The 24,453-nt window shown below is 43.1% G+C and overlaps 2 protein-coding genes across 3 annotated transcripts; one reads left to right on the forward strand and one right to left on the reverse strand.

The window, feature by feature from the left end:
• Positions 1-1,255: 1,255 nt before the first annotated feature.
• Positions 1,256-20,214, reverse strand: RB195_014238 (uncharacterized protein; the record flags this gene model as incomplete). Of its 2 annotated transcripts, XM_064204405.1 has the most annotated exons (11): positions 1,256-1,330; positions 2,574-2,719; positions 3,545-3,898; positions 3,984-4,287; positions 4,556-4,769; positions 10,095-10,150; positions 14,514-14,684; positions 15,217-15,315; positions 19,306-19,366; positions 19,457-19,599; positions 20,107-20,214. In XM_064204405.1, the coding sequence occupies 11 exons, from the start codon at positions 20,212-20,214 to the stop codon at positions 1,256-1,258; spliced, it is 1,731 nt and encodes a 576-aa protein (XP_064060285.1). The 2 variants fall into 2 exon arrangements, with proteins under 2 accessions (XP_064060285.1, XP_064060286.1); XM_064204404.1 differs by lacking the exons at positions 3,545-3,898; positions 3,984-4,287; positions 14,514-14,684; ... (2 more) ...; positions 19,457-19,599; positions 20,107-20,214 and adding exons at positions 1,926-2,077; positions 2,145-2,253; positions 11,101-11,367 and having other exon boundaries at positions 2,574-2,750.
• RB195_014239 (uncharacterized protein) lies at positions 16,223-17,149 on the forward strand (the record flags this gene model as incomplete). Its single annotated transcript, XM_064204406.1, has 3 exons — positions 16,223-16,279; positions 16,351-16,446; positions 16,829-17,149. The coding sequence occupies 3 exons, from the start codon at positions 16,223-16,225 to the stop codon at positions 17,147-17,149; spliced, it is 474 nt and encodes a 157-aa protein (XP_064060287.1).
• Positions 20,215-24,453: the final 4,239 nt, after the last annotated feature.

Consider the following 24,453-nt stretch of genomic DNA (forward strand, 5'->3'; position numbering starts at 1 on the left):
CGTCAGTTCTTATAAACCGTTGGTTACCATCTAAGCAGCTGACTGCATGTGTGTTTTCACTTTCTGAAGAAGCGGTGTTACCAATATGAGGCAAACGTGCAAGGAAATAGATACGCGGAGGAGAGATGCAACGCAACACGTGCAGTGTCCATGGATATGAAACGATCCACAATTTTTCATTCACCACATCCACCATTTCAACGTCGAGGGACCCGTAACATCCTGTTTTATAGCTATCTAGCGCCGGCGCACCAACATGACGTCGCGAGATCCGTCATACCCCCTTTTTAGAATTTCGTGACACAAAGATATATATATATATATCAGTCTGAAAGCCGGACTTCAAACTTTTTTTAGTGTTCGCTCCGCTCCCCTTCACTGATCAATGAAAATTAATAGTAGTTTATTTATTCTCTTTTTCTCTGAAATTCTTCTACTTTTTTCTCTGAAATTAGATTTGTGTTGTTCTAACAACGCTTTCTTCCTCTTTTCCTCCTTTTTATTATAAATAAAGGCCAAAGATTTCATAGTTTTCTTTTTAAACGCGTCAGTTCTATACTTACAGAATATTCTGACTTCAGCTTCAAACATTCCTTTGTTATCAACATAATGTAGGCACAATTTGAAAATATTACTCAAAGTATGGGTTCTCCTCTTGTTTCTTCCTAACAGTTATCGCAGAGTAATGTTTTAACATGAAATGACGTGGACGAAATCATCGTACTGATAAAGATAGCGGTCCACGTCAGATCCTATTAACAGCTTGTCACTATTTAAGCAGCCGTTTGCTCGCGTGTTTCCACTTTCTGAGGTAAGAAAGAGTCGTAGACGTGAAAAGCAACGCGAAAAGAGGGTACGACTATGAAACGTTTGCAACGTGCCATTTACCTTTTGCGACATGCACACGAAGTTATATATAGGGTATACGTCTACACCAGGACAGAAATTCGACCACGTGGGATCCGCCTCACCGCATTTTATAGCATTACGACACCGGCCCACCATCTCCCCCATATTATAGCTATCCGGCGCCGGAGCACCAATCCTACGTCGCGGAACCCGTCGCAGCCAATTTTGTAACTAAACTGGCGGAATTGGCGCGCCAGCGTTATAGCGTCTGATTGATGCGCCGGCGCTAGATAGCTACAAAATTGGGTGCGATGAGCCGTCAGGTTGGTGCGGCGGGTCTCACAACGTCGAATTGCTGCGCCAGCGCCGGATAGCTGCTTTCCACTTTTATGACTCCTCCGCGTGTCTATTTCCTTCTTGGTTCGCCTCGAGTTGGTAGCATGATTTCCTCAGAAAGTGGAAACATGCATGCAAACGCCGCCTAAATAGTAGCTAACAGTTTTCATCATCTAACGTAGAGCGTTACCTTTGTCAGTAGGATGATGTCTTTCACGTCATTTTATGCCAAAACATCATTGTTTGATAACTGCTGGGGAAAAACAGGAGGAAATTTCGAGTAATGCCTTTAAATTTTTCTCTAATATATTGGGAAGGAGTTCGAATGTTTACCAAATGTAGAACTGACGCGTTTAGAAAGAAGACAATGAAATGTTGCGCCTTCAGTTGTAATGTAGCGATTAGAGGTTTTGCTTTCTGCACAATCGATCGGTGGTTCGAATCCGCACTAGTGCTCACCAAACCCTTCATCCCTCGGGGTAGATAAATTGATGCTAGACTTGTCTGGGAGGATAAAAACAGTGACTTGACACAGCTAACCATCGCAAGTCATTGTGTAGGCCAGTTACACGTTCGTAAACCTCAAACGATTCTGAATTGAAGTGAACGTGGGGGCGCATCCCAAGCGAATTGATTAGCGCCAGAAACTTTATCTTTTATTAAAGTGTAACGGAATAACAGCAGTCGTCTACAAGATGAAAATATCTTCAATCTACAAGACTGAACAAAATCAGACCTACCTTTCTATTTTTGATCCGGTTGACTAGTTCCTTCGCTTGATGAACTGGGTCTGCACTATTGTTCCTGCACACTGCGACATTAAAATTGGTGTTATGATAACCACTTCCATATGAACTGCCAATTAAGAGCGGATTAAACTCTTTTAGAATATCTTAATTAGGCTTCAAACCGATTTGTCTTATATTTCAAGTAACCAACACTCAAGAAAAAAGAGTTACTTGCAAGAGTAATGTGATTTCGCAGGGGTTCATCTGCCCCCGTTACGAATGAATTTCCCGGGTAGACGTTCACCATGTCCTCATAGTCGTTCCTCGAAAGCGTGCCTATCTAAAAAGGGCACGGTTTCAATCAGGAATGAAATGAGTGAAGGATTTCTTCAAGGAACCATGTCTGTAAGTGATGCACGCTTCCAGAGAGGTTGTAGGCTTCCTCTACGGAGACCTTTCCAAAAATATCTCAGAAGAGTGAAAAATTCCTACTCTAATAAACCTCTATACTAGCCCTATTTGCATATATCTTTAACATTATATTTCTTCGTTTGCTTTAGAACCATTACTTTTATGGACTTCTGTTTTCGCCTATGAGGCGCATTCTGGTTTGGATCCGAAAAATCTCATTCTCTTATATTGGCTCCACTTATTACCCACCATATACGAGTCACCCATTCCGGCGATAATTTTGATGTCTCCTGGTCGGACGTGATTCGCATCAGCCGGGACATATGTTGATGGTTTCATTACCTCTCGTGCACATTCTAATTTTCCTCCAATTGATTTTGCAGCAGAAGCTGTTTCTGAAGTAAAGCTAGATTGCTCTTGATCAATCTGGAAAGACGCGTACAGTATCTGCAGTGATAGACACGTTCAACTTGTTTGAATAGACGAAAATCGGCTAAAAAAAACTGAGACACTAGATCTCCCTATCACATAAAATCTTTTTTTTTTGAAAGACTTCTTTAGACTTACTATGTATTTTTTTTAATTTGGTGTTGCCATACCCTGATTTCAGAAATGGATCAACTGAGGCTTTCTTCGTTGATCCAAATCTGAAATTTTTTTTCGGTAGCTAAGTTTTGTTAAGTTCACGTTTAAACTGCTGCAAACTACGTAAAATTAAATTTTTCATCTTCTGGAAGTTGTTTCAAGTTTCCATCTCTTTTGCAAAACTTTGCCTCAGTGAGGTGTCGAACGTGCGTGGCCTTATGATTACATGATCACTACATTGGGCATTGTCAAAACGGAATGTTGATGCTTCCATTTTACTGGCCTACGCCTGAAACTAAATATAATTTCTGTAATTTATGCAATCATTTGATATTGTGATATTTTGTAATGTATGTAATTATTCAATTACTAGTTAGGTTACGTTTGTGCTGGTTATCATGCTATCCTCAATTCACAACTGACCACCGCACACTCCCTTACTATTCCCTTCCCTAGCATATACCCCCCTCCGCCCCCTCTTTACGACCCCCCACCTACCGATGGCAAAATCCCACCACACTAAGTCCTTCAAGAAAGGATATAATGCTTTTTGAATCCCTCGAGTATGATTGCCGCTACAGTCCTGCTTTAACTAAACGCAATCAGGTATTCGAGTGTACGCTTTGGGAACGTACGAGCTATGTAACCTGCACTGTTATATGGAGAAAGGTTCCCATCCTCTTTATCACCTTGACTCCCGTTGATCTTTAAACTGATCGAGCGGGTGCCAGTAAGTTCTTCTACATCATTTGTCCCGATTGCGTGCCAAAGTCGCCCAGTCGTTCTTTCTTTGCGCGGGACACGAAGAGCATCATAATTTTCTTTGAAGGACTTCGTGAAGAAATCTGACCATCGGCTGCGCTTGATGTAGTGCGGTATCCAGTCGCTCACGGCTCTAGTCCAACGGTTGTCATCAAAGCGCATCACGTGTCCGGCCCACCTTATTTTACTTTCAATGGCAGACACGGCAGCGTGTCTAATCTTCGAACCTAGGAGAGAACTTCGAATCCTGTCGCTTGCGTGAAGCGGGATACTCCTAGCATCACTCTCGTAATTGCATTCAATGATGCCGACCGCGTTTTCTTCCTGCTTGCGAAATGGCCAGGTTTCCGAAGCATAGGTCAAAGCAATAAGTAAAATGATGTTGAAGAGGTGAGCACGGATCTGGGTGTTCCTGGTCTTCTTCACTACATCCTCGATGCTCTTGTACACTCCCCAAGCCGCTCTTCTCCTCCTGTCTAGCTCGTGGGGTCAGATCGTTCATCATGGTCAATTCCCGACCCAGATAAACGTAGCTGGTGCATTCGGATATGTTCGTTCCGTTGAGCGTGGGCATCCGAGACCCGTTACACATGAACATCGTATTTTGCAGATTCAGCTGAAGACCGATGCATTCACATGTTTCGCGAATTCGGTGAGTATTCGTTCCGCTTGGCTGATGCTAGGTTTCACTACGATGTAGCTGTCGGCCATCAACCTTCGCTCCCATGTCGTCGCATTCCAACCTTCGCATTGCGTTCTCGAGCGTGGCTGTGAATATTTTGGGTGAGACTGTATCACCCTATCGGCCCTTCCTCTTCACGTCAATCATGATATTCCTGTGGAATGTGGAAATTCCTGAAGTTGCTGTTCAACTCTCGATGTACCTTTATGTACAGAGTAGGGACGCCTTGGTTGTCCAAGGCTTCCATGACCGCTTCTGTCTCAACAGAGACAGTGGTGGTTTTAAAACTCTCGGCCTTCTTCGTGCAGTTGTGAAGGTGTTCAACGAACAGGTCATATTCTTCGTTGATGTCGTCCAATGCGGAATCTTCCCAAAAGCCGGCTAGCGAGGCGAAGTGATCCCAGTTAATGATAGTTCTGGAATTCCGCTCTCTGATCTTGGCGGCTTTCTCTTCTCTCCTTGTGAAGGAAGATCTTTCTCGGAGGAGGGGATGGTCCGATCCCGTATAGAACCCTTGTACAACAGCGACGTCCGTCAGACAGAACCTTTTACTGACAATGATGTGGTCAATTTCATTACGGTAACATCCACCGAGTGACTCCCACGCCCAGCGCCTCTCACTCTGTTTATTTCATTGTAGGCCGTGAATACCGTTGTGAAGTTCCTCAGTAGCTCTTCTTAGGCCAATTATTTTTTGTTTCTAAAACCACTTCTTCTCCAGTTTCATATACGGAGGCGGGTGGCATCGTCACCTCCCAGTCACTTGATTGCAGGCTTTTTTGGCCGGACTGATGGGATACGAAGACTCAATCCTGACTCAGCAGTACACAAGGTCGCTTTTGGTCAGCGATGCCCATAACCTGAAAGGTCTGAAGAGAGCATGGAAACTTTGGCAACAACCATTCGTTTTGTCACCCTGAACTGACGAACACTGTCGAGTGAACTCTAACAAACGGCTCTGTCCAGGTTTCTACGATATCTCCTGTGTCGTTTGCTGCGCTGTGGGAAACACGAATTAGAGATCAGAACATCATCAGTATCGAACCGCGCTATCTACTGAGGTGATGCTGACAAAAGGAAAGTAGGTGGGCTGTGAAGAACGAACATAACATTCTGATGAAGGAATTTGGCTTAATGTCGCTTAGATGCGAATTTATACGACTGCTGAGCTGCAGAAGACGTAAACTCTGGATCATAAGTGCCCACGCACCTACGGAAACCGCTGAAGACAACAGTAGGGACGCCTATTACGATGAAGTCAATGCGTTAATGCCTGAAATACCAACCCAGCAGATGGTCACGACGCAAATGCGAAGATGGGACTCGAACAACAATATGATGTGCTAGGAAAACGGTGTTATCCAGTGGAGAGCACATCGGACAACGGTGACCGTCTCATTGACTTATGTAAGCGTGGCAGGGTCCCTTTCAACGCCTGGAGAGCAGCGCAAGCAGAAGATGACGTTCTGGCGTAGTCGAACTGAAGTTTGAGAGTTGAACATCTCTGAGTCGGATATTCGACAATTCAAAGCTGTTTGGGACATTGCTTTGGACTCTTACGGTGTCCAGTTCTTCTCAGTTTCAAGATACGGTTCCACAAGAGAAACCGAGGAGCTCCTCTTCAACATCAACACATTTTGACATTCACAACATTCCGGATTCTTCGTCTTCCATACCTCCCATGTCGAAAATCGACATGGAAGGTCGTGTGTCTATTCATGTTGGAGTAGAGAATACCAGGAAGAAGCTGAGCGATGCGAATTCCTTCGCAAATTGCATCCAGGACGCTGCAAGGGAAGCGCTCCCTGTTTTTCGTCGCAGAGTTTGAGTAAAACACAAAAGTTTGCCTATGCATCTACGGAATTAGATTCCGCGAATAATTCTGCATGCGCAGCACACAGCACTGGCGATTTCAGGCAGTAAAAGCGTCACAGAGGAAAGTTGCGTCGCCAACTTCAAAAAGACCGCTAAAGCGAACGTATGTCAAGAGCGAAGGAGTTTGAAAACGACAAGAAACAGCTTATGCTTTACTAAAACAGCGGCAAAATGAAAAGATGAAGATGACAAGACCTCCACGTAATCACACCTGCCAAAGATACTGCGAATTTAAAAAGGAGGGAAGTGTGAAACGAATTGACGCAGCAAGTTCAGATGTACGAATATAGTAAACTAAGGGCATGTTATCGAGAATTAAGGAGAAAAACTAGATCCTTTTATTTATTTAAAAGATATATCATTGGAAACATATCGCAGAGTACCAAAGAGTCAAAAATTTGGTAATTGATAAGAGTGATATGCGTGACCTAAATTGACCTCATTTGAGCAACTCCACACAAATGAAAATTTTCTCAAAAAGATGCTGCAGGGAGAAGAATAACATGCATATATTTTCACACATCTTATAATTTCACACATTTCACACCAAAACTGTTCTATATAAATATTTTATATAGGCGTAATGTTTATATAGAGCGCTGAAAATTTTTTAATAACTCCTTTTACGTTTTATAGAATAAAACATTGTATGGTTCTTCAAACTTCTTGCGACAGCCTTTTATCGCTACATTTTCATATATTCTCTACATAAAATCAATATGACACGTTAGATGTACTAGTGGGGAACAAAGACCTTCGCATCTTTGAGATATTCGAGATATACCTTTAGGTACAATGTATGTCTTCGAGGCATTACTCGCGCCTCGTTAACCGTTGGATGCCAGTTTTAGACAGCTAGATAAGCAAAAAGGAAATTCCTAGAAGGCGAATAAAGTAAAGAAGCATAGCACCGATCAGTGAGATATTTTTTAAAACATCTCTTGCATTCCCAGATATGGATTATTGGTTTCCATCTAACAAGTCAAAACAGTATAATTTCATCTCCACTCGCATTTGTAAATCAGGGTGGACGGAGAACCACTTGAACTCGTCGATGATTTCTGTTACCTGGGTTGTATACTGAAAAACAACGGAATGCTGTATGAGGATGTATGCTTACGCTGAAGTCGATGTGGTGTACCGGCGGATGGCACGTGGAAGAAATCAACATCTTACACCGCCATTGAAAGTGGCTAAAGAAAAACCTCTTCGCTTCTTTGGTCATATATAATAAGGAGACCACCATATCGCCTTGTTCAACGAGCTCTGAGGAGATTGTCGGGTTCGAGCTGAAGGAGCCGATTCTAGATCATTTCATTCATGGAACATCGATTTTATCCTTATCCTGCATCTTATGCCGGAAATTTCCCAAGTAGTGTTCATGAAATGCAGTAAAAACCTGATAACAAAAACACTTGAGGGTCCTTATCGTGGATGCTGGTACTTTGAGGACAATGCCTCTCCCTCTGTTCATTTTGACTTGATTTTACGGATGCGTTTACAAGTCTGACTGGTCTGACTGTTGTTTGCACGGGGTGACTCTTTTTACAAAACATAATTAGTCATCCGAGTGCACACGCTGAGGATGAACAGCTATATGGAGAATTTCCCAAATATTGACTTTGCGTCTGCAGAGGCAAGATCTGTGTCCAATTCTGTATCTGTGCCACTTTCGACCTCAATCAAAAGAAGCGCTTCTTTTGATTGAGGCCAAATGTGGCACAGATACAGAACTGAGAAGGAAGCTACATCGTCAGCTCAAACGTGATTGTGAGGACGAAAAGACGTCAAGGGCGAAGGAGTTCGAACACCGACAACACTAGACCTGATAGATCGGCGTGGAGCTGCACGAATTCACATACGAGATCTTCGGGCGTTGCAGAGAACCGATAAAAGAAGGAAGAGAGAAGAGAAGTAGTATTGACTGAAGTTCCAGAGGTTGGTAACTGCACTGGCTACGTCCCTGGGAACTTCAAAAATCGCAGCAAAAATGGCAGCCCTCAAGAGCCTAGATAGAACATTTACAGCGTCGAGAAAGGGGATAGAGGAAACCATTCACGATTTCTTCTCAGATCTCCACATTCATTTCCCCCATCTGATAGAAGACGGACACGCTATCCCAGATGTCCTCCGTTCCGAAGTTCTGGGTGCCATCATGTCGGTGAAGAACCGTACTGCATCCAGAACCTTCAAAACCAATTCTGAATATCTGAAGAACCTTCTGTCGCCGTTCAGTGCGATTGACCAGATAGAGTCCGTTTCAAACTCATAAAAGTATCAAGAGAGTCCTCTGTGTCTCACATTCTTCGACCTGGATAAAGCCGACGATTCAGTTGAGACCAAAGCAGTCATGGAAGCTTTAAAGGCAGCATACCACGAAACTGGGGTAGCATGGATTTCAGGTGGAATATACGGGGTCGTCGATTATGGAGACCGGGCTGGTTCCGCTCATCTCTCCCTCATCTCAAGCAGCCGGCACCTGAATGCTGTTGTGCTGTTGCCACCTTTGCACGCGTAGCGTCCCTTGCTTCCCATCGGGACAGTCCGAATTGATTTTCGATGAATCGCAGGGCGGAGGCGGCGCAAGGAGTGGAGAGTTGTAATATATGACGTTGTACAAAACAGCATTCTGGAGGCGGCTGTTTGTAGCGATGCAGGGAGAGATGAGCGGAACTATCCCCGTCCCCATAATCTACAATCCTGAATACGGATACTCCACCTTCGTGGTATGCTACCTTTAAACTAAAGCGTCCCTGCCCACCACTTGAAGGTACATTACGTTTGTTTTTTCGTATCTTCAGGACCAAAATTTTCCCCATTCTACAATCTCACCCAAAATGTTTATCGTCATTCTCGAGAACGGTATGCGAGGATTGGAGTGGGAGTGAAAGTTGACGGGAGCATTTACACCATCTTTTTTTCGTTTCCCAGATGACATCGTTCTGATAGCAAGCACCAATCCGGCAGAACGGATGCTTCCTTGCTGCTGCTGCTTACCTTTGCAACAACATCGTTCTACTTCCTTTGATCTACGCTTCGGATACCTGGGCGTTCCGCAAGCAGGAAGAAGATGCGATCAACATCATAGAGCGCATAGTTGAAAGCATGATGCTAGGAGTAGCCTGCATTATCACTCCTACGTCACTCATCAAAGATCAGAGGCGCTGCCACATTTGCTGAAAAAAGTGAAATGGTAGGTCGGACAGGTGGTGTATTTCAGCGACTATCGTTGGATCAGAGCTGAGAGCAACTGGATACCAAGCGACATCAAACACACTATATGAAGACCGTTGACTCAACGTCCGACTTTCTCACGATGTCTTTAGCAAAAGATGTGATGCCCTTCGAGTTCTTTGCGAGAAGCGAAGCCAATGCGCAACCCCTGCGCGTGATCGGGGCAAATGGAAGTGTTGCTGTTGTCCGCGTGATACATACTGAGACGAATGTTCTATCTCTACCAGCGGTTTTTCTTTCACCAATGCGCAAAACTGCTTTCGATTGCTTTCGTCAAAAATTTCCCTATTATATTTGTTTTACGAGAAATAGAGAAATAATCTTGTTATGTTGTTTTTCGTGAAGGGATAATCAAATCTGACTTTCTTGGTGAGACAAGAGACATTCCGTTGTAAAGTCGTTTACAAGTCTCTCTGCCTTTTGTGGTAGCCACATCTTATATATATATAAATCACGATCTTTACAAGATCCACGGTTCCAACTACAAACCTGACTATCAATTAGTTTTGCTGGTAAACACGAATTAGTTAAAATTTTCCCGATTTCTTGATTATTTCCCTCTCTGCTTATTATGTTAGAAATTTGATCGATTTGTGTTACCAAAATTGGTAATTTACTGAGAGTTGAGTTACCTTCGCAACGATACAAATACGGCCACAGAATCATCGTTGACAAAAGCGATGATGATCTAAAAGCAAATACTGTTGATAGTATTAAGATAGGAAAGTTTACGTTGAAAGTACTCTGAAAACTATTAAAGACGGTAACAACTGTTTGTGATCAAGTGATCGAGTGACGGCATCAAGTGATCGGAGTGCTGGGAAACTTTTTCTCATGGAAAAGAATAGGAAATCTATCTTGATTATATCAAAATACGAATTTAATTGAACTCACGTGAGCATCATTTCCCAGTTATTTCTTAATGTTAGCTTCACTTCCACTCTCACGGAAGGACAATCAAAAATACGTCGCTTGGCATATAGTACTCAGTAAAACCCAGCTATACCAGCCAAATACTACAAAGTCGTTCCTGGCCTAGGTTTATTTAGTTGATCTATTACCTAAAGTTAGTGGTTTGGTTAGCAATACTGATAAAAACCAATGATGAGGAGAATGAATAGTAGGGAATAAAAAGAAGAATGTGGAGCCACAACTAATGCGTTTTCGGGCCACACTAATTTACGCAAGAAATAGTAGGACTCGTATTTTTATGAGCAAGTTTGTCGTGATGTTCTGCTTTCCACAAAAAACCGAAATTACAGCTTCACTTGAAGACACTATAAGAAATATTTTCTTTTGAAAACTCACAAAAATTCTGCAGGTGCAACCGCCCTGTAAAACAAAACTTGTGTAGCTTCCTCCAAATGTTTATTACTATAGTGAAAGACGTTGTTCGCTAATGAAACAAAAACAGCAAACACAAATAATGAAATACTTGCCATCGTAGGACAACATTTTAGAACTCGAATAATTGCTTGCTTAAGTCGAATAATTGCTTGCTTAAGTAGTACTCGGGTGATCATCTCGACACATTGGACATTAGATGAATATTTACATCGATAAATACGTTAACATGATGACATGAACACTGAAAGTTGGTTAGATCGCAGAACGTTAGCAACTAATAGACAGACCAACCTCAGAGCGCATGAAAAGTGCAGATGATCTCGGCGATGATTCCGTTTGATGCCCAACGTAGACAAGGTAAATACATACGTTGTGCATCCCTCTCTCATAATTATTTCGTTCAGATGATGGTTGATGTGGTTTATTCGGACAGATGTTGGTGTGTACAACAGTGCCGTAACCGTACTCTTCTGAGTACTTCAGTATTTCCAGTTCTTCAAGTACTCGCAGCCCATAGCATTCACAAGAATGCGGAGACAATACGCTTGATGAACTCATTCATAATTACTTCTGGGTTGTTATTGTGAGCACTTCATTAGTTGAAGAGCTAATATTCATCAAATTATTCATGATACCCCGGAACGTCTGTTAGGATTTTTTGCTGATTGCTTCTTGACCCAGCTTCATTCAGAATATCAACAGCCTCCTTGACCGCATCCTACTTCTAGGTCTATAAAATAATAATTGTTTTCAGTATTCTAACATTTATAGAAACAAAGAGAGTATGATGTTCATGATAGAAAGATTCAAACACTAAGAATTTGTGGTTCATGAATCTTCTGTAGCCAATATCTTTTATGACAACTTTTATGATGACAAGTCCTACTGTAAGATATCATTCAGAAATATCAATTACATTTCTAGACTTCTGAAACTCCTAAACATGTTATGATGTTCAAGAGTTTCACTATCAAACATAAAAAAGGACTGCATGTGAAAGTTTGCTTTTTCCTTCTTTTTTAATGTCTTCATCTACTTCAGTATTTGCACAAAGAGTTTTTTCTTTCGTTGGTGATTTCTTCTATGTTTGCTTCGTTCCGTGTGCGTGTCTCCGCGTTCGTTTTTCTTGTCACGAATTACAGTTACAAGTTTCCAATGGTCCGACTTTTCTTTCTGTTGTATAAAACAGGGTAGACTAAAGATACAACAAACATTTGCTTCCATTCCCTTTTTAGTCATGTTTGAGGTGAGATTCTGAACATAATCACCCGACATAGCGCGGTTGGAGTAGTAGGGGTCCCATGAAGCCAAGTGATGATGTTGGCGTAAGAGAGTAATGAAGTGAGTTTCACGATATTCAGGCGATGCGTCAGAAGACGGAAAGATACGGTGCCACAAGTTTCACAGCGTCAGATTGCGCGCCCACGCTGGAAAGTACTAAGAGGGGTGGGACGCCAGTGTCAGTAGATGTGCCAGTGTCAGAATAGGATTTGGTGGGATGGCTTCCACTTCATCTTCCCATTTTTTTAGCTAAGATTGCTGCATCTGCGCCAGAGACAAGTAGGATTGGGTGATAAGTTTCCGATGGCAACAGTTAGGTTTACTAGCTCTAGGAAGTGGAACTTATACCAGGGTGCCATTTAGATGATCCATCCCAGAAAGTAGAGAGAAAGAGGGTGGAGAGGAATAAGAGTCCTCCGTGTGTCGACTCTCCCACACGTTGCATTCATCATGGTTGCCAAAAGATTCCCTTAAAAATTATACATGCACGCAGACGTCAGCTTTAGCAGAAGCTAACTGTTTACATGATCAGACTTAGGATGGTTGTCTTTATCAGGATGATGACGACTTTCACGTTAATTAGCACTATATTGAATTTTGGGAAATAATGCGAGAAACGTCCTGATGTTACAGGGGCATAGAAGGAAGGAGCACATGCTATGTAACAATGGGCTTGTAATTAAGGCTGTATTATAATGGTGTATCACGTTTGTGTATGTACAGTAGGCCAAAACGATATACAGCCTGGTGCAATCGTGTAAGTGGCTGCGCTCGAATTGGTGCTGTTGAGCGTAATGGATCGAAGAAGGATCGTTGCTAGCACCATACTTCGCTGCAGTTCGCGATGTTCCGACATCGATTCGAACTCCACCGTGCAACTTCCTACCCGAATACTTGAGCAACTGCACCGTGCTTCATGTCATTTTGACACTAGTGCATGTCCCTGGAATGAAGTTCAAGAAAGCACAGATATGGGTTTCACGGCGTCGAATTGCGAACCTACGCCAGAAGACGCTGGTCCTGTACCGGGCAATAGCTCCTATTTGTCAATAAGGAAATGAGACTTCACGACCCGGCTCATAGCTGTAATAACAACCTGTATTGACAGCTACAGATGTTTGTGGACGAATGTCCACAATGCATTGAGGCGGATTCAACGGGGTCAGTTAGGTGTGCGATAAAATGGGATGAGACGGTTCCAACGGTTTCTGACTAGTGCACCGGCAATGGAACGCAGCCAAATGGGGTGGAGTGATTCTCAAGACTTTGGATTGGTGCGGCACGATGCGCATTAACTCCAAGTGGATTTGTCAAGAAGTAACCGAAAGCCTTTTCATAGACGTAAAATTTACATGTGTTCCCCTATATAGTCCCCGCATGTCTATTTTCTGCACGCTTGCTTTGTCAGATTGGTAACATCCTTTCTTCAGAGATGCGGCATACGCATGCAAACGGCAAATAGCAGCTAACAGTTGATCTGATAAGAATCAATACGATGATGTTCACGTCATTTCATGTTAGCGCATTATTCTGCGCTAATTGTTGAGAAAAAAAATTGGAGAAAAATTATACTTTGAACAGCTTTCCCAAATTGTGGTGATGTCAAAGAATTATAGGTGTAAAATCAAGTTTGAATTTTCTCCAAATACAGTACTGACGTAATTAATCACAATTAGTAATGCATCTATTAAAGGAACAAAGAAAGTGCCACTTAAAAAAAGAAATACAAATTTGACTTCAGAGAATACGTCACTTCTTTCAATTCCTGGTGATCAGTGAGTGCGAGAGAAGGGAGCGCTACAAGAACTCCGATGTCGAGGCAGACGTTCAGACTGGTTTTCATTAAATCTCTAATAGCAAATTTTCTCTGTGCAGTTTTCGCCTTTCTTAACTGAACTGGATTTCATGCATCATTTTCGACGTTACATACTAGATGTGACCAAAAGAAAATGAAGAAGTCAGAGCGAAAGCTTAAACAGAATGAAAGTTGCAAATAAATTTTTTCTCCGCTTTCAATTCCTGTTTCTGCATTTAAACATGGCCTTATCAAACCTATTTTACAAATTTATTTTTGAAAAATGCAGCAGAAGTAGTGGAAACAATTCCGAAGAAACTGAGTCCGTACAAACATGTTACAACCACTAAATCTTCCAGTCCAATTAGTTCCTTCTTCATTTTATATGATTTCATTCGAGAGCAGACGCAGCAATGACGGATGTCTTCTGCTAATATCTTCTATTCCCAATCGTCTGTATGTATGGGCGATTCTGGAATATTTTCAGTGAAATAATATTGATACTGATTGTGCATAAAGTTGTTCTTTTTTCACGACAATGGAGGTTGATGTAAGATTCTTTTAGGCCTAGACTTGTTTTTTTTTTCAGAAAACAACAGAAAACAACAAAAAAGCATTCTGCAATTACCTTACTAGGACATCTCAGCTTTGTTTTAAAACTCGTTATGTCGGATTTGGTACTTTTTCTTCCGACAGGTTCCAAAAAAGAGTTCCAGTAAGCTATGGCTAGGAGCTTGTTACTGTTGGTGCTCAGATGTTTCATGTCTTTCGAACACAATGAACGGTCGAATCTGCATGTCTGAAATAAAAGAACCTTGGAGATTAAATCTGTCATTTGGAATAGTTTAAAATTTGGGAGGAACGGTATAAATACAGGACTAAGTAAACTAGAATGATCCTAGAGCGTTAGCAGAGTACATACTCCTGGCTAAGGATCAGAGATCATGTTGCACTTGTTAAGAGAAGTGAAATTAGATGAACGGCCGTCCAGCGCGTTTGTGTGGCAACAGAAGGATAACAGTAGCAAGTGGAGGAGCTCAACGACAAGCGAAAACTACAAAGAAAAGAAACTTGCATGGGTTATTCTATTTCTGTGCTCGAAGGTCAGCTGAAAGTCAGGTGAAGTTGTTACTGCGAATAAGCGTTCAAGTGGGTGACAAAACGGATCTGTTTGTCCGTACTCTCTCATGTTTTGTTCTTAACTTACAAACAAACTCCTATTCTTCATGTGGGACCTAGTACGAAAAAAATATGATTTACTCTTAATATTTGGCGCCGGCTAAATAGTAGAAAGAAAGAAAAGACGCCATGATAATAGGAAGAAACTCAACATCATGAAATAGACTGTTAGTTTCTCCTTCAAACCCATGAACAACCACATTGACGTCCTTAGTGTCAAACTTTCGTTCATTCTGTATTTGATACAAAGCCTGAAAAAAACTATTTGATAACTTTCATCTACTGATTGATAACATGGATGATGGATAAATGAGACAAGGAGTCTATACACGGAGAACTCTATAAAAGTGTTAAACGGTTCTGAGGATTCTAACAGTAGTGATTAATTCAAACTCACATGGTAGTCTTTGATTGCTTGCTTGCTATTCTTGCTATTCTTTAACTTTGTTCTACTGATATATCAGGGATACTTATTGTTTCTACACTCTCCCAAAAATCGAACATTGAAAACTGGGATAGTGCAATCAGCGACCATACGGCTTATCAAGCGGCCACCAATATCAACGAAAAAGGGTCACTACCCACGCTAGGGGCCGCGTGTACAAGTTTGATTGCTACCGTCTCGTAGTGGCCCTGCTGTAACTAAACGCAACCGTGCGTTCGTGTGTACGCATTGGTAACGTACGAGCTATATAACCTGCACTGTGGTATAGCGAAAGATTCCTATACCTTGCAAAAAGGTGTTGTCGTCTAGCACATTGCCAAAACCCACAACCTGAAAGGTCAACTGCCTGAAGGGAGCATGGAATCTTTGGCAACAACCATTGTTTTCGTCACGCTAAACTGCCGAACACTGTCGGGACCGCCTTCTCTACGCTTCTGATATCTCTCTGTGCCGTTTGCTGCGTTCCAGGAAATACGCATGAGATATCGGCCTGTCATCAGCATCGAAAATTACACGATATACTGCGGTTATGCTGATGAGAAAAAAGTAGGTGGCTGCACGATAGGTGTGAGGAACGATTACAATAAGCAGATGGAGGAATTTGGTTTACTGTCGTCTAGATCCGCCTTCGTATGACTGCGGGATCGCCGAGGACGTAAACTCGGGATCGTAGTTGCTCACGCTTGCTCACGAAACCGCTGAGGACAACAGTAATGGACGCCTTTTACGATGGAATCAATGCGTTGATGTCTAAAATACCTAGCCAGCAGGTGAATCGACCCAAATGCGAAGATGGGACTCAAACAACAATCCAATGTGCTAGGAAAATGGTATTATCCAGCGGAGCGAGCGTCGGACAAGCGACAACGTTGACTTATGCGAACAGATGGGCCTCATCAACGCTTCTAGGAATGAAAGAAATCATAGACGTCATCAGGTAAGCTGATGGCGTCGACGACTCCTTTCATTCCTGGAAGCCTACCCTCTCAACGCTTGAAGAGCAGCACAAGTGGAAGATAAGGACTCTCAAACTTCAGCTCGACTACGTTCTGATGAGGAACATCCCTGAGTCGGACATCCGAATGTCCAGAGCTGTTTGGAACGTGGCATTCGACTCTGACCACCGTCCAGTTCTTCTCAGCTTCAAGATGCGCTTCCACAAGAGAGACTGAAGAGTTCCTCTTCACCCGAAAATCGACATGGCAGATATGAAAGACGAAGAATGCAGAACGAATTTCTGCCAACGTGTGTCTATTCATGCCTGAGTACGGACCAGGAAGAAGCATAGCGATGCGGATTCTTTTGCAAAGTGCATCCAGGATGCTGCAAGGGAAACGGTTCTATTGCCGCGGAAGAAGTTTGCCTTTGCACCTGCGGAAACAAAATACACGTACAATTTTGCATGTGTCGCGCGCAGCACTGGTGATTTTAACAAAGAAAAGCGTCTTAGAAAGAAGCTGCATCGTCAACTGCAACCAGATCGCGATAACGAATGGACGTCAAGAGCGATGGAGTTTGAAAAGGCGTGGAAGGACAAGAACCGAAAGCGAAAAGCCTATAGTGGCAAGATGAAAAGATGCTCTTCAGTCCTCAACACTGCCACTGGAAAGGCTGTCGTTGAAGCAACCCTTCCAATTTAAAGGGATCACTTCAACACCTTGCTGAACCGGCAAACGCCTCAGCTCCTTAACGCAAATGGGCAGGGACGGTCGTTTGGGTCAGTGAGACAAGCACAGCAGAAGAGAAGCAGCCAGGCTTCTCAAGAAGAGCCAAGAGCTAGACGCGCGGTGCAAATAACAACGCTCATTAGCCTCTTGGCTGCGCAGCGGCATATCATATGGGTACCTTTTGAATTTCCTCCCGTTAACGAGGAAACACCGACCGAGTCAGAGGTTCTAATCTGTGTCTAAAAGATGAAAAATGGAAAATCCAGTTGAGACGATGGAATTAGCGCAGAAATGCCAAAATATCTTCCTCCTCTGGGATTCATGAGATGACAAAGATCATCCGTTCAATATGGATAGACAAAAGGATACCTGATTCGTGGAGACACGCTATCATAATTCCCCTCCACAAGAAGTTATCCGCCACGGACCCTAGGAATGATCCAGGGTTCTCCTTGCTGCGTTTTATGTACAAGATTTTGGAGCGGGTTAATCTAGACCGACTTACTAAGCATCGCGAAGAAACAACGCGCGACAAGCAAACTGGCTTTCGTCCTGGCCGATCTACGACTGACCAGGTGTTCATTTTTAGGAGATTGGTCGAAATGTGTTAGCGGTACTCGAAGCCAATTAGCCTTTCTGGATTTGAAGCCGCTTTTGACTCTCCTCATCGAGGCTGTCTTCTCAACGCGCTTCGCGCCGATGGAGTACCAAGAAAGTTCGTTCACTTCCTTGATGACATGAATCAACGAACAACTGCTGCAGTTTGAACACCGGCCGGGTATACAGCACCATTCAAGGTGATAACTGAGGTAAGAAAAGGGACGATGACAGGACCTTTCTTCTTCAACTTCGCTATCGACGACATCATGCGAAGAACAGTCGTGTCAGTGTCCCGCTGATTTCTTTGCATCAACAGGGTGCCCTTTGACTGATCTTGAGTACGCGGATGATATTGTTATATTCGCGGAAAGCGCTACGAAAATTCAGCATGTCGTCTACCTTGTGTCCAGGTTGGCTGCAGCCTATGGATTACATCTACGGCCGGATAAAGGTAAGCAGATGTGGATCTCTTCGAGACCTCGAACGGGAATCAGGGTGGACGGAGAACCACTTGAACTAGTCGATGAGTTCTGTTACCTGGGCTGTCTGGTGAAAAACAACGGAATGCTGTATGGGGATGTACATGTGCTTACGCGGAAGTCGATGTAGTGTACCGGCGGATGACACGTGGAAGATAACAACATCATGCACCACCATTGAAAGTGGCTACAGAAAAACCTCTTCGCTTCTTTAGTCATATATGAAAGAAGACCAGCATATCGCCCTGTTCAACGAGTTCTGAGGAGATTGTCGGGTTCGAGCTGAAAGAAGCCACCTGGCCAAAAACAGAAGTTCTGGCTTGAGGTGGTGAAAGAGGACCTGAGGACGCTCGGCCTGGATAGGCAGTTCAGGCAAGACGTAAGGTTTTGCAGATGAAATAGCGACGAATGGATTGATTCTGTGCAAGCCCTCGTAGAAGGTCGAGAAGATTGGGCTGAACTATGTTCTGGGATTCTAGGATGACACACCTCGGCGAAGATGCGGTTAGTTGCGTTAAGCGACGACGTCAGCCCGCCGAATAAGTCAAAGTAAATCACCGTCAACGACTGGTTCCACCGCTTCGACTAGAGAACTTCGAATCAACATCAACATAAAGTTCTCCACTGCCTCTTTTGCTATTCGCGGATAAAGTCAAAGTGTAGAAACACTAGTTGTGCTATGATGGGGACTGCTGCCCGACAAATGTGGAACAAGGTGATTGGGACTTACGGTGAACCCATCGCAACTTTTCGTAACCTCCATTCATTCAAAAGGACAAATAAAGTACAAAGATAGAATGTTCTTAGTTTCGAACCGGCCAAATTATGTTGCTTCTTGTGCCCAATTTTAAGTGTGTTGATTTGTCACATTCAGCAAATATAAATTACATACTAGTGCAAAATACGTCGTTCCGAAATGTCTTGGAATATCTCCCGAATTTTGAAGCCACACAAACGATTTGTTGTATCGAAAGAATAATTTGTGGTCCTCGAAGTAATTACTCCATCCAGAGCGTTCGTTTCATCCGCGGAACTTATTCACGTGCTAACCTTTCTATATTCTTCATAAAGCTTGTGTTTCTTGAATAATCTTTGCTCACTGCATGTTTTTCTGCAATACAAACTGTCACTAAGACTCTAACGAAGAGCAATATTCATAATGTAGTAACTTAAACGATGTGATGTAGCTGGTGAAAGTTACATTTCTTGGTCTTCGGTGACTGGCACTAGAAATTGTGGGTGACGCACTCCTATAATAGACACAATCGCACGCTTCAAATTGTTCTTCAATTCCGTCAGAGCAAACTCGACATCAAATTTGAACTCTGTTGCAGAATGCAGGATCTGAAAGTTTTTTCTCTTCCTGACCTCATTCTTTCAGCTTGTTTCAACACCTCATCATCACAATAATAATAGCAATGAAATTTCCCCATATCGAAGGTTCCTATAGAAATTGTAATAAGTTTCCAGTCAGTCTCAAGATTCACCTTAAAGTATTACAGAGTTGGCCTTCTGTTACGGGTCTAAATGCTGATTTAAAAATAAATTAATTGTCTGTTTATTTAAATTCTCCGAGTTGGGGTGTCACTTCCAGGCATGAAGTAAATTTTTAGCTGTAACTCCCAATCTTACCTAAAACATTGTAAGTGCATTTATTGTTAAATGCAGCATACCACATAATAGATTATGTTACTATCTCTATGAATGATATATTCAGGGGTGAATATCACGTGCGTCATATGGTGACTCGTAGATTCAAGCGCAAAGGCCGTTTCCCACGTCTTTTTTCAAGACGAGAGTTATAGAGAATCGAGCGTGATCATGCTTATACTCCTGATCTAAACCCTTGACCTTATCTTTTCGTGGAGAGATCCCAACAATTGGGAATAATAACCAAGTAAGGGCGGTAGCTTGGTAGCCGGCCGCTTCTGGAAGTCGCTGTGGGTCATTCGCTTTCATAATCCCCTACCATTACTGTGCTAATTTCGAAACTAATCGAGGTATCACGAGAGTATAAGATGCCGCTCTGTTTCACCTTCATCGACTTGAAGAACGCCTTCGACTCAGTTGAGATGAAAGCGGTCGTGGGAGCCTTGGACAACCAAGGCGTCCCTACTCAGTAAATAAAACTACTTCGAGAGTTGTACAGTACTTCATGACCGGAATTTCATGCCATTCAACGAGAATATCATCATTGATGTGAAGAGGAGGTCCGACAGGGTGATACAATCTCGCCCAAAATATTCACAGCAACCCTCGAGAAACTTGGAATGGGAGTGAAGGTTGATGGTCGGCAGCTACACCATTTGCGCTTTGCTGATGACATTGTACTGATAACACATAGCATCAACCAAGCAGAACGAATGCTGACTGAATTCGACAAAAACAAAGACGAAACACGAATCGAAACACACGATGCATCGGCCTTCAGCTGAATCTCCAAAGGACGATGTTCATGCGCAACGAATTGGTCTCGGATGCCCCATTCATGCTCAACGGAACGAACATATCCGAATGCATTAGCTACGTTTATTTGGGTCAGGAATTGAACATGATGAACAAATTGACCCCTAGATGGGTGAGGAGACGAGCGGCGTGGGGAGCGGATAAGAGCACCGAGGATGTAGTGAAGAAGACTACGTGATGCGCTTTAACGACAACCTTTGGACCAGAGCAGTGAGCGACCAGGTTTCCTGCGATATTAAGCGCACTGCAGGAAGACCGCCGACCCGATGGTCAGATTTCATCACGAAGTCTTTCAAAGAAAATTATGATGCTCTTTGTGTCCCACGCGAAATTAATAACCACTGGGCGACTCTGGCACGCGATCGCGACAAGTGCAAGAATTACTGGCGCCCGCTCGACCAGTTTGAAGATCAACGGAAGTCAAGGTGATCAAGGTGATCCCTATGAATTCTGAACTGAAGTGAAACAGGTTGGCGCACCCCAAGCAGATTGATATGCCGGACTGCTGTGGTCGTAAACGATGGATGAATGGAGAGCCGCATCGTAACGTCACTAACCGTTGTGATTACAAGAAGGAACCATTCTGACGTCGCTGATAAAAGCGAAAATAGTTTCCATTACATGTTCAAGAAATTAAAGCTAGAACGTAGTTTTTAATTGCTTTTCTTGAGCTGTAGCCAAGACTGATTTTGATTGTCTTTATTAAACAACAGCTAAATCACCCTACAGAAAGCATCAAAACAGTAGGCAAACTCAAGCACCAACACATTGGCTAGTGTTCACCTCATTAACAACTCTCGACACCAAGTTTCGAGTGTCCGCAACATTGGTATACTCCGTTTGGGGCCTTCTTCGAAAACACGCGTAAATTTCAATCTCTCTGTCGCGCAACGCCGAGGCCTATGTGAGATTCGCAATCTTAATACAGCTGGAGAGATCAAGGTCTCCGTTAATGACAAGGGAGGCGAATTTGTTGTTGTTCACATGAACTAGACAAGGCGATAATGAGACAGCATCTTGAGGATAACAGTCTATATGTCCCATCCCCGCCAAAGAATTTAGAAAGCAATATCGCCGCCTAGGGGTTTGGGCTACCAAAAAACCTTATTACGCGTCTCAAGAACGCCGCGTAACGCATGTCCAGTCCTATACACGCGACTCAAAACTCACAAGCTCTCTGAAAATGGCCTCGCTTCGAACGATTCACGTGACTTTAAAGAGAGACCTATCATTAGTGGTATCAGGGGCCCCACAGATAGAATTTCCTGGCTGCTCAGCATAATCCTAAATCAGCTGCTCAAATATGTCCCTGCCCACCTCAGCAGTTCTAACAACTTTCTAAAACATCTTGAGTACCCCGTTTGAGCGTAAATGTGTAGTAGAGACCTCTGACGTTACGTCACTCTATACGAACGTTTCAAACAGTGTAGCGATGCAGGCTGCTCACGAACTGCTCACGCAGCGCCAGGCTTCATTGAACATGTATGGATTGAGCATTAGGAAAATCATGACACTGATAAATGAATGCCTGAATTGCTCCATTTTCCGATGGTCGGGACAGTACTACCGACAACTTAGAGGCCTAGCTATGGGGCAAAGGCTGGCACCAGCTCTCGCCACTGTTTTCATGGCCAAGATCGAAAAACCTATAATGGACCGCAAAACACTACTGTTTTATCGTTACATAGATGATTGCTGCGTCGTCTGCTTAACACAAGCAGAACTAGACAGTGCTTCAATCTTCTCAATCAGCAGTGTCTGCACATTAAGTTCACAAAGGAGAGACCTATGGACAATTGGTTGGCTTTCTTGAATGTGCACATTTACGTGCGGAATGGAGTATGTAACACTAAGTGGTACCGAAAACCCAGTAGCAAAAACATCTTAATCCACTATCTTTCAGCGCATCCCAGCAAAGTGAAAAATTCTGTTATAGGTAACATGTACAAGACGGCGGCAAAAGTCTCATCGAGTAGCTAGGAAAAAAAATGGCCTGTAAATCTGGCCCATAAAGTAGCAATATCCAATGGGTACCCAGTTGGAGATGGTGTTACCCAGCAAGCACGACATCCCTCTCGAAGATCTAACGTAGTGGATGGTCCTGAAAAGATCCCTTTCTGTCTACCTTATATATCTGATGATATGAGCAGAACGGTACGGAGCTGTCTACGAAAAGCGGGTATAGGGAATGACATGAGGGTTGGAAAATACCTCCAGCAAACTTCAAAGGTCAACTTTTACGTAATCGTGCGTATGATCGACTCTGCACAACTCCCAGCTGCGTGGTTTGCGCGTATAGCAGAGAGAATGATTGCATGGTATCAGGAGTAGTGTATTGTATCACGTGCAAGATGTGCGGTGACGATTATATTGGGGAAACGGGACGTCCACTGTGTACTAGGGTCAAGAAGCATCTAGATGGACTCGTAAAATCTAAAACCTTCACCCCACTTGGAGCACACCGTAGAATATACCATCCAAAGTCCGAAGTAGAGGTGGAAGTTCGTATATGATCCTGTGAGTCCGTGATCACAGCACGCAGAACACTAGAAGCACTTTGGATAACCGCCAAAAGTCCAAAAATGAACAAGAAGGATGAGTGCATTGCTATCACAAACGTGCTATCCCCATATCAAGACCTATGCGGGTTTTGATCTACGGGCGGGCTGTGAGGTTCCTATATAAAACCCTTATGACTCATAGTTGTGGTACGTCGTGGTCTGTTGCGTTACGAAGCTAGCTAATGAAGTAAACACTAGCCAATGTGTTGCTGTTTGTGTTTGTCTACCGTTTGGACGCTTTCTGCAGGGTGATGAGGCACTTTAAAGGATAAATCACCAATGGCTTTGCTTTTTCCAGGCTCTGACAAAGGCGATAACGCCGAAAGGTTAGCTGTTGTTTAGCAAAGACGATCAATACCAATCTTGGCTACAGCTCAAGAAAATCAATTAAAAACTACGTTCCAACATGTCGAGATTCACGGACAGTCGAACATGGGCAATAAAGCTAAAACTATGTGAAAGAGATCTGCAATTTTACAATGATGCACGCATCGAGGGATCAATATATCGACTATTATGATCAGATCTTTCTAACAAGACGCACGAGTTCAGCGGCTATCTGCAGCGCCATTTTGGGTGTGGTACCAATGTATGCGTTGACACTCTCGGCATGTCCGGGAACGAACAGCACAAAAGGGAGCAGCATTAATATCCCCCAAATGCGAACATCAAAAGCCAGCTTGTTAGGAACAGATTTGACGATACATGATGTTGGGTGTTTAGATCAAATCATCTATATCGTCGCTAGTGATAGAGATACAGCAATATTCATTTGCTGGTACAATGAGCAAGTAAAAAGTACGTGCAATTAGCTGCCGCGCATCCGGTGGAACACAACGTAAGAATATTTCAACGTGTACGTGGTTTTCGTTTTCACTACCTTGAACGATTATCGAAACACTGACCCAGGGTGGTGTGACACATGACGGAACGAACATAGTATTGTTACCAACCTCTATTTCGGTCTCTGAAGGCGACGAGGAAGCCGAAACGTCAGGAAAATAAAGGATTACATCAAAAACCTCGCAGACACACTATCAGAAAATATAATATGGAGATTTTTTTCCTTATTGCAGAGTCTTTCCAATTTTCGAAACGTTTCAGAAGCATAGTTAGTTGGTTACGCTGGCTATGTTGTGCATTATCAGTTACGCTGTGGTCACTCCTTTTT

This window comes from Necator americanus, chromosome V (genome assembly GCF_031761385.1).
Source record: "Necator americanus strain Aroian chromosome V, whole genome shotgun sequence".
In the NCBI taxonomy this organism is placed as follows: Eukaryota; Metazoa; Nematoda; class Chromadorea; order Rhabditida; family Ancylostomatidae; genus Necator; species Necator americanus.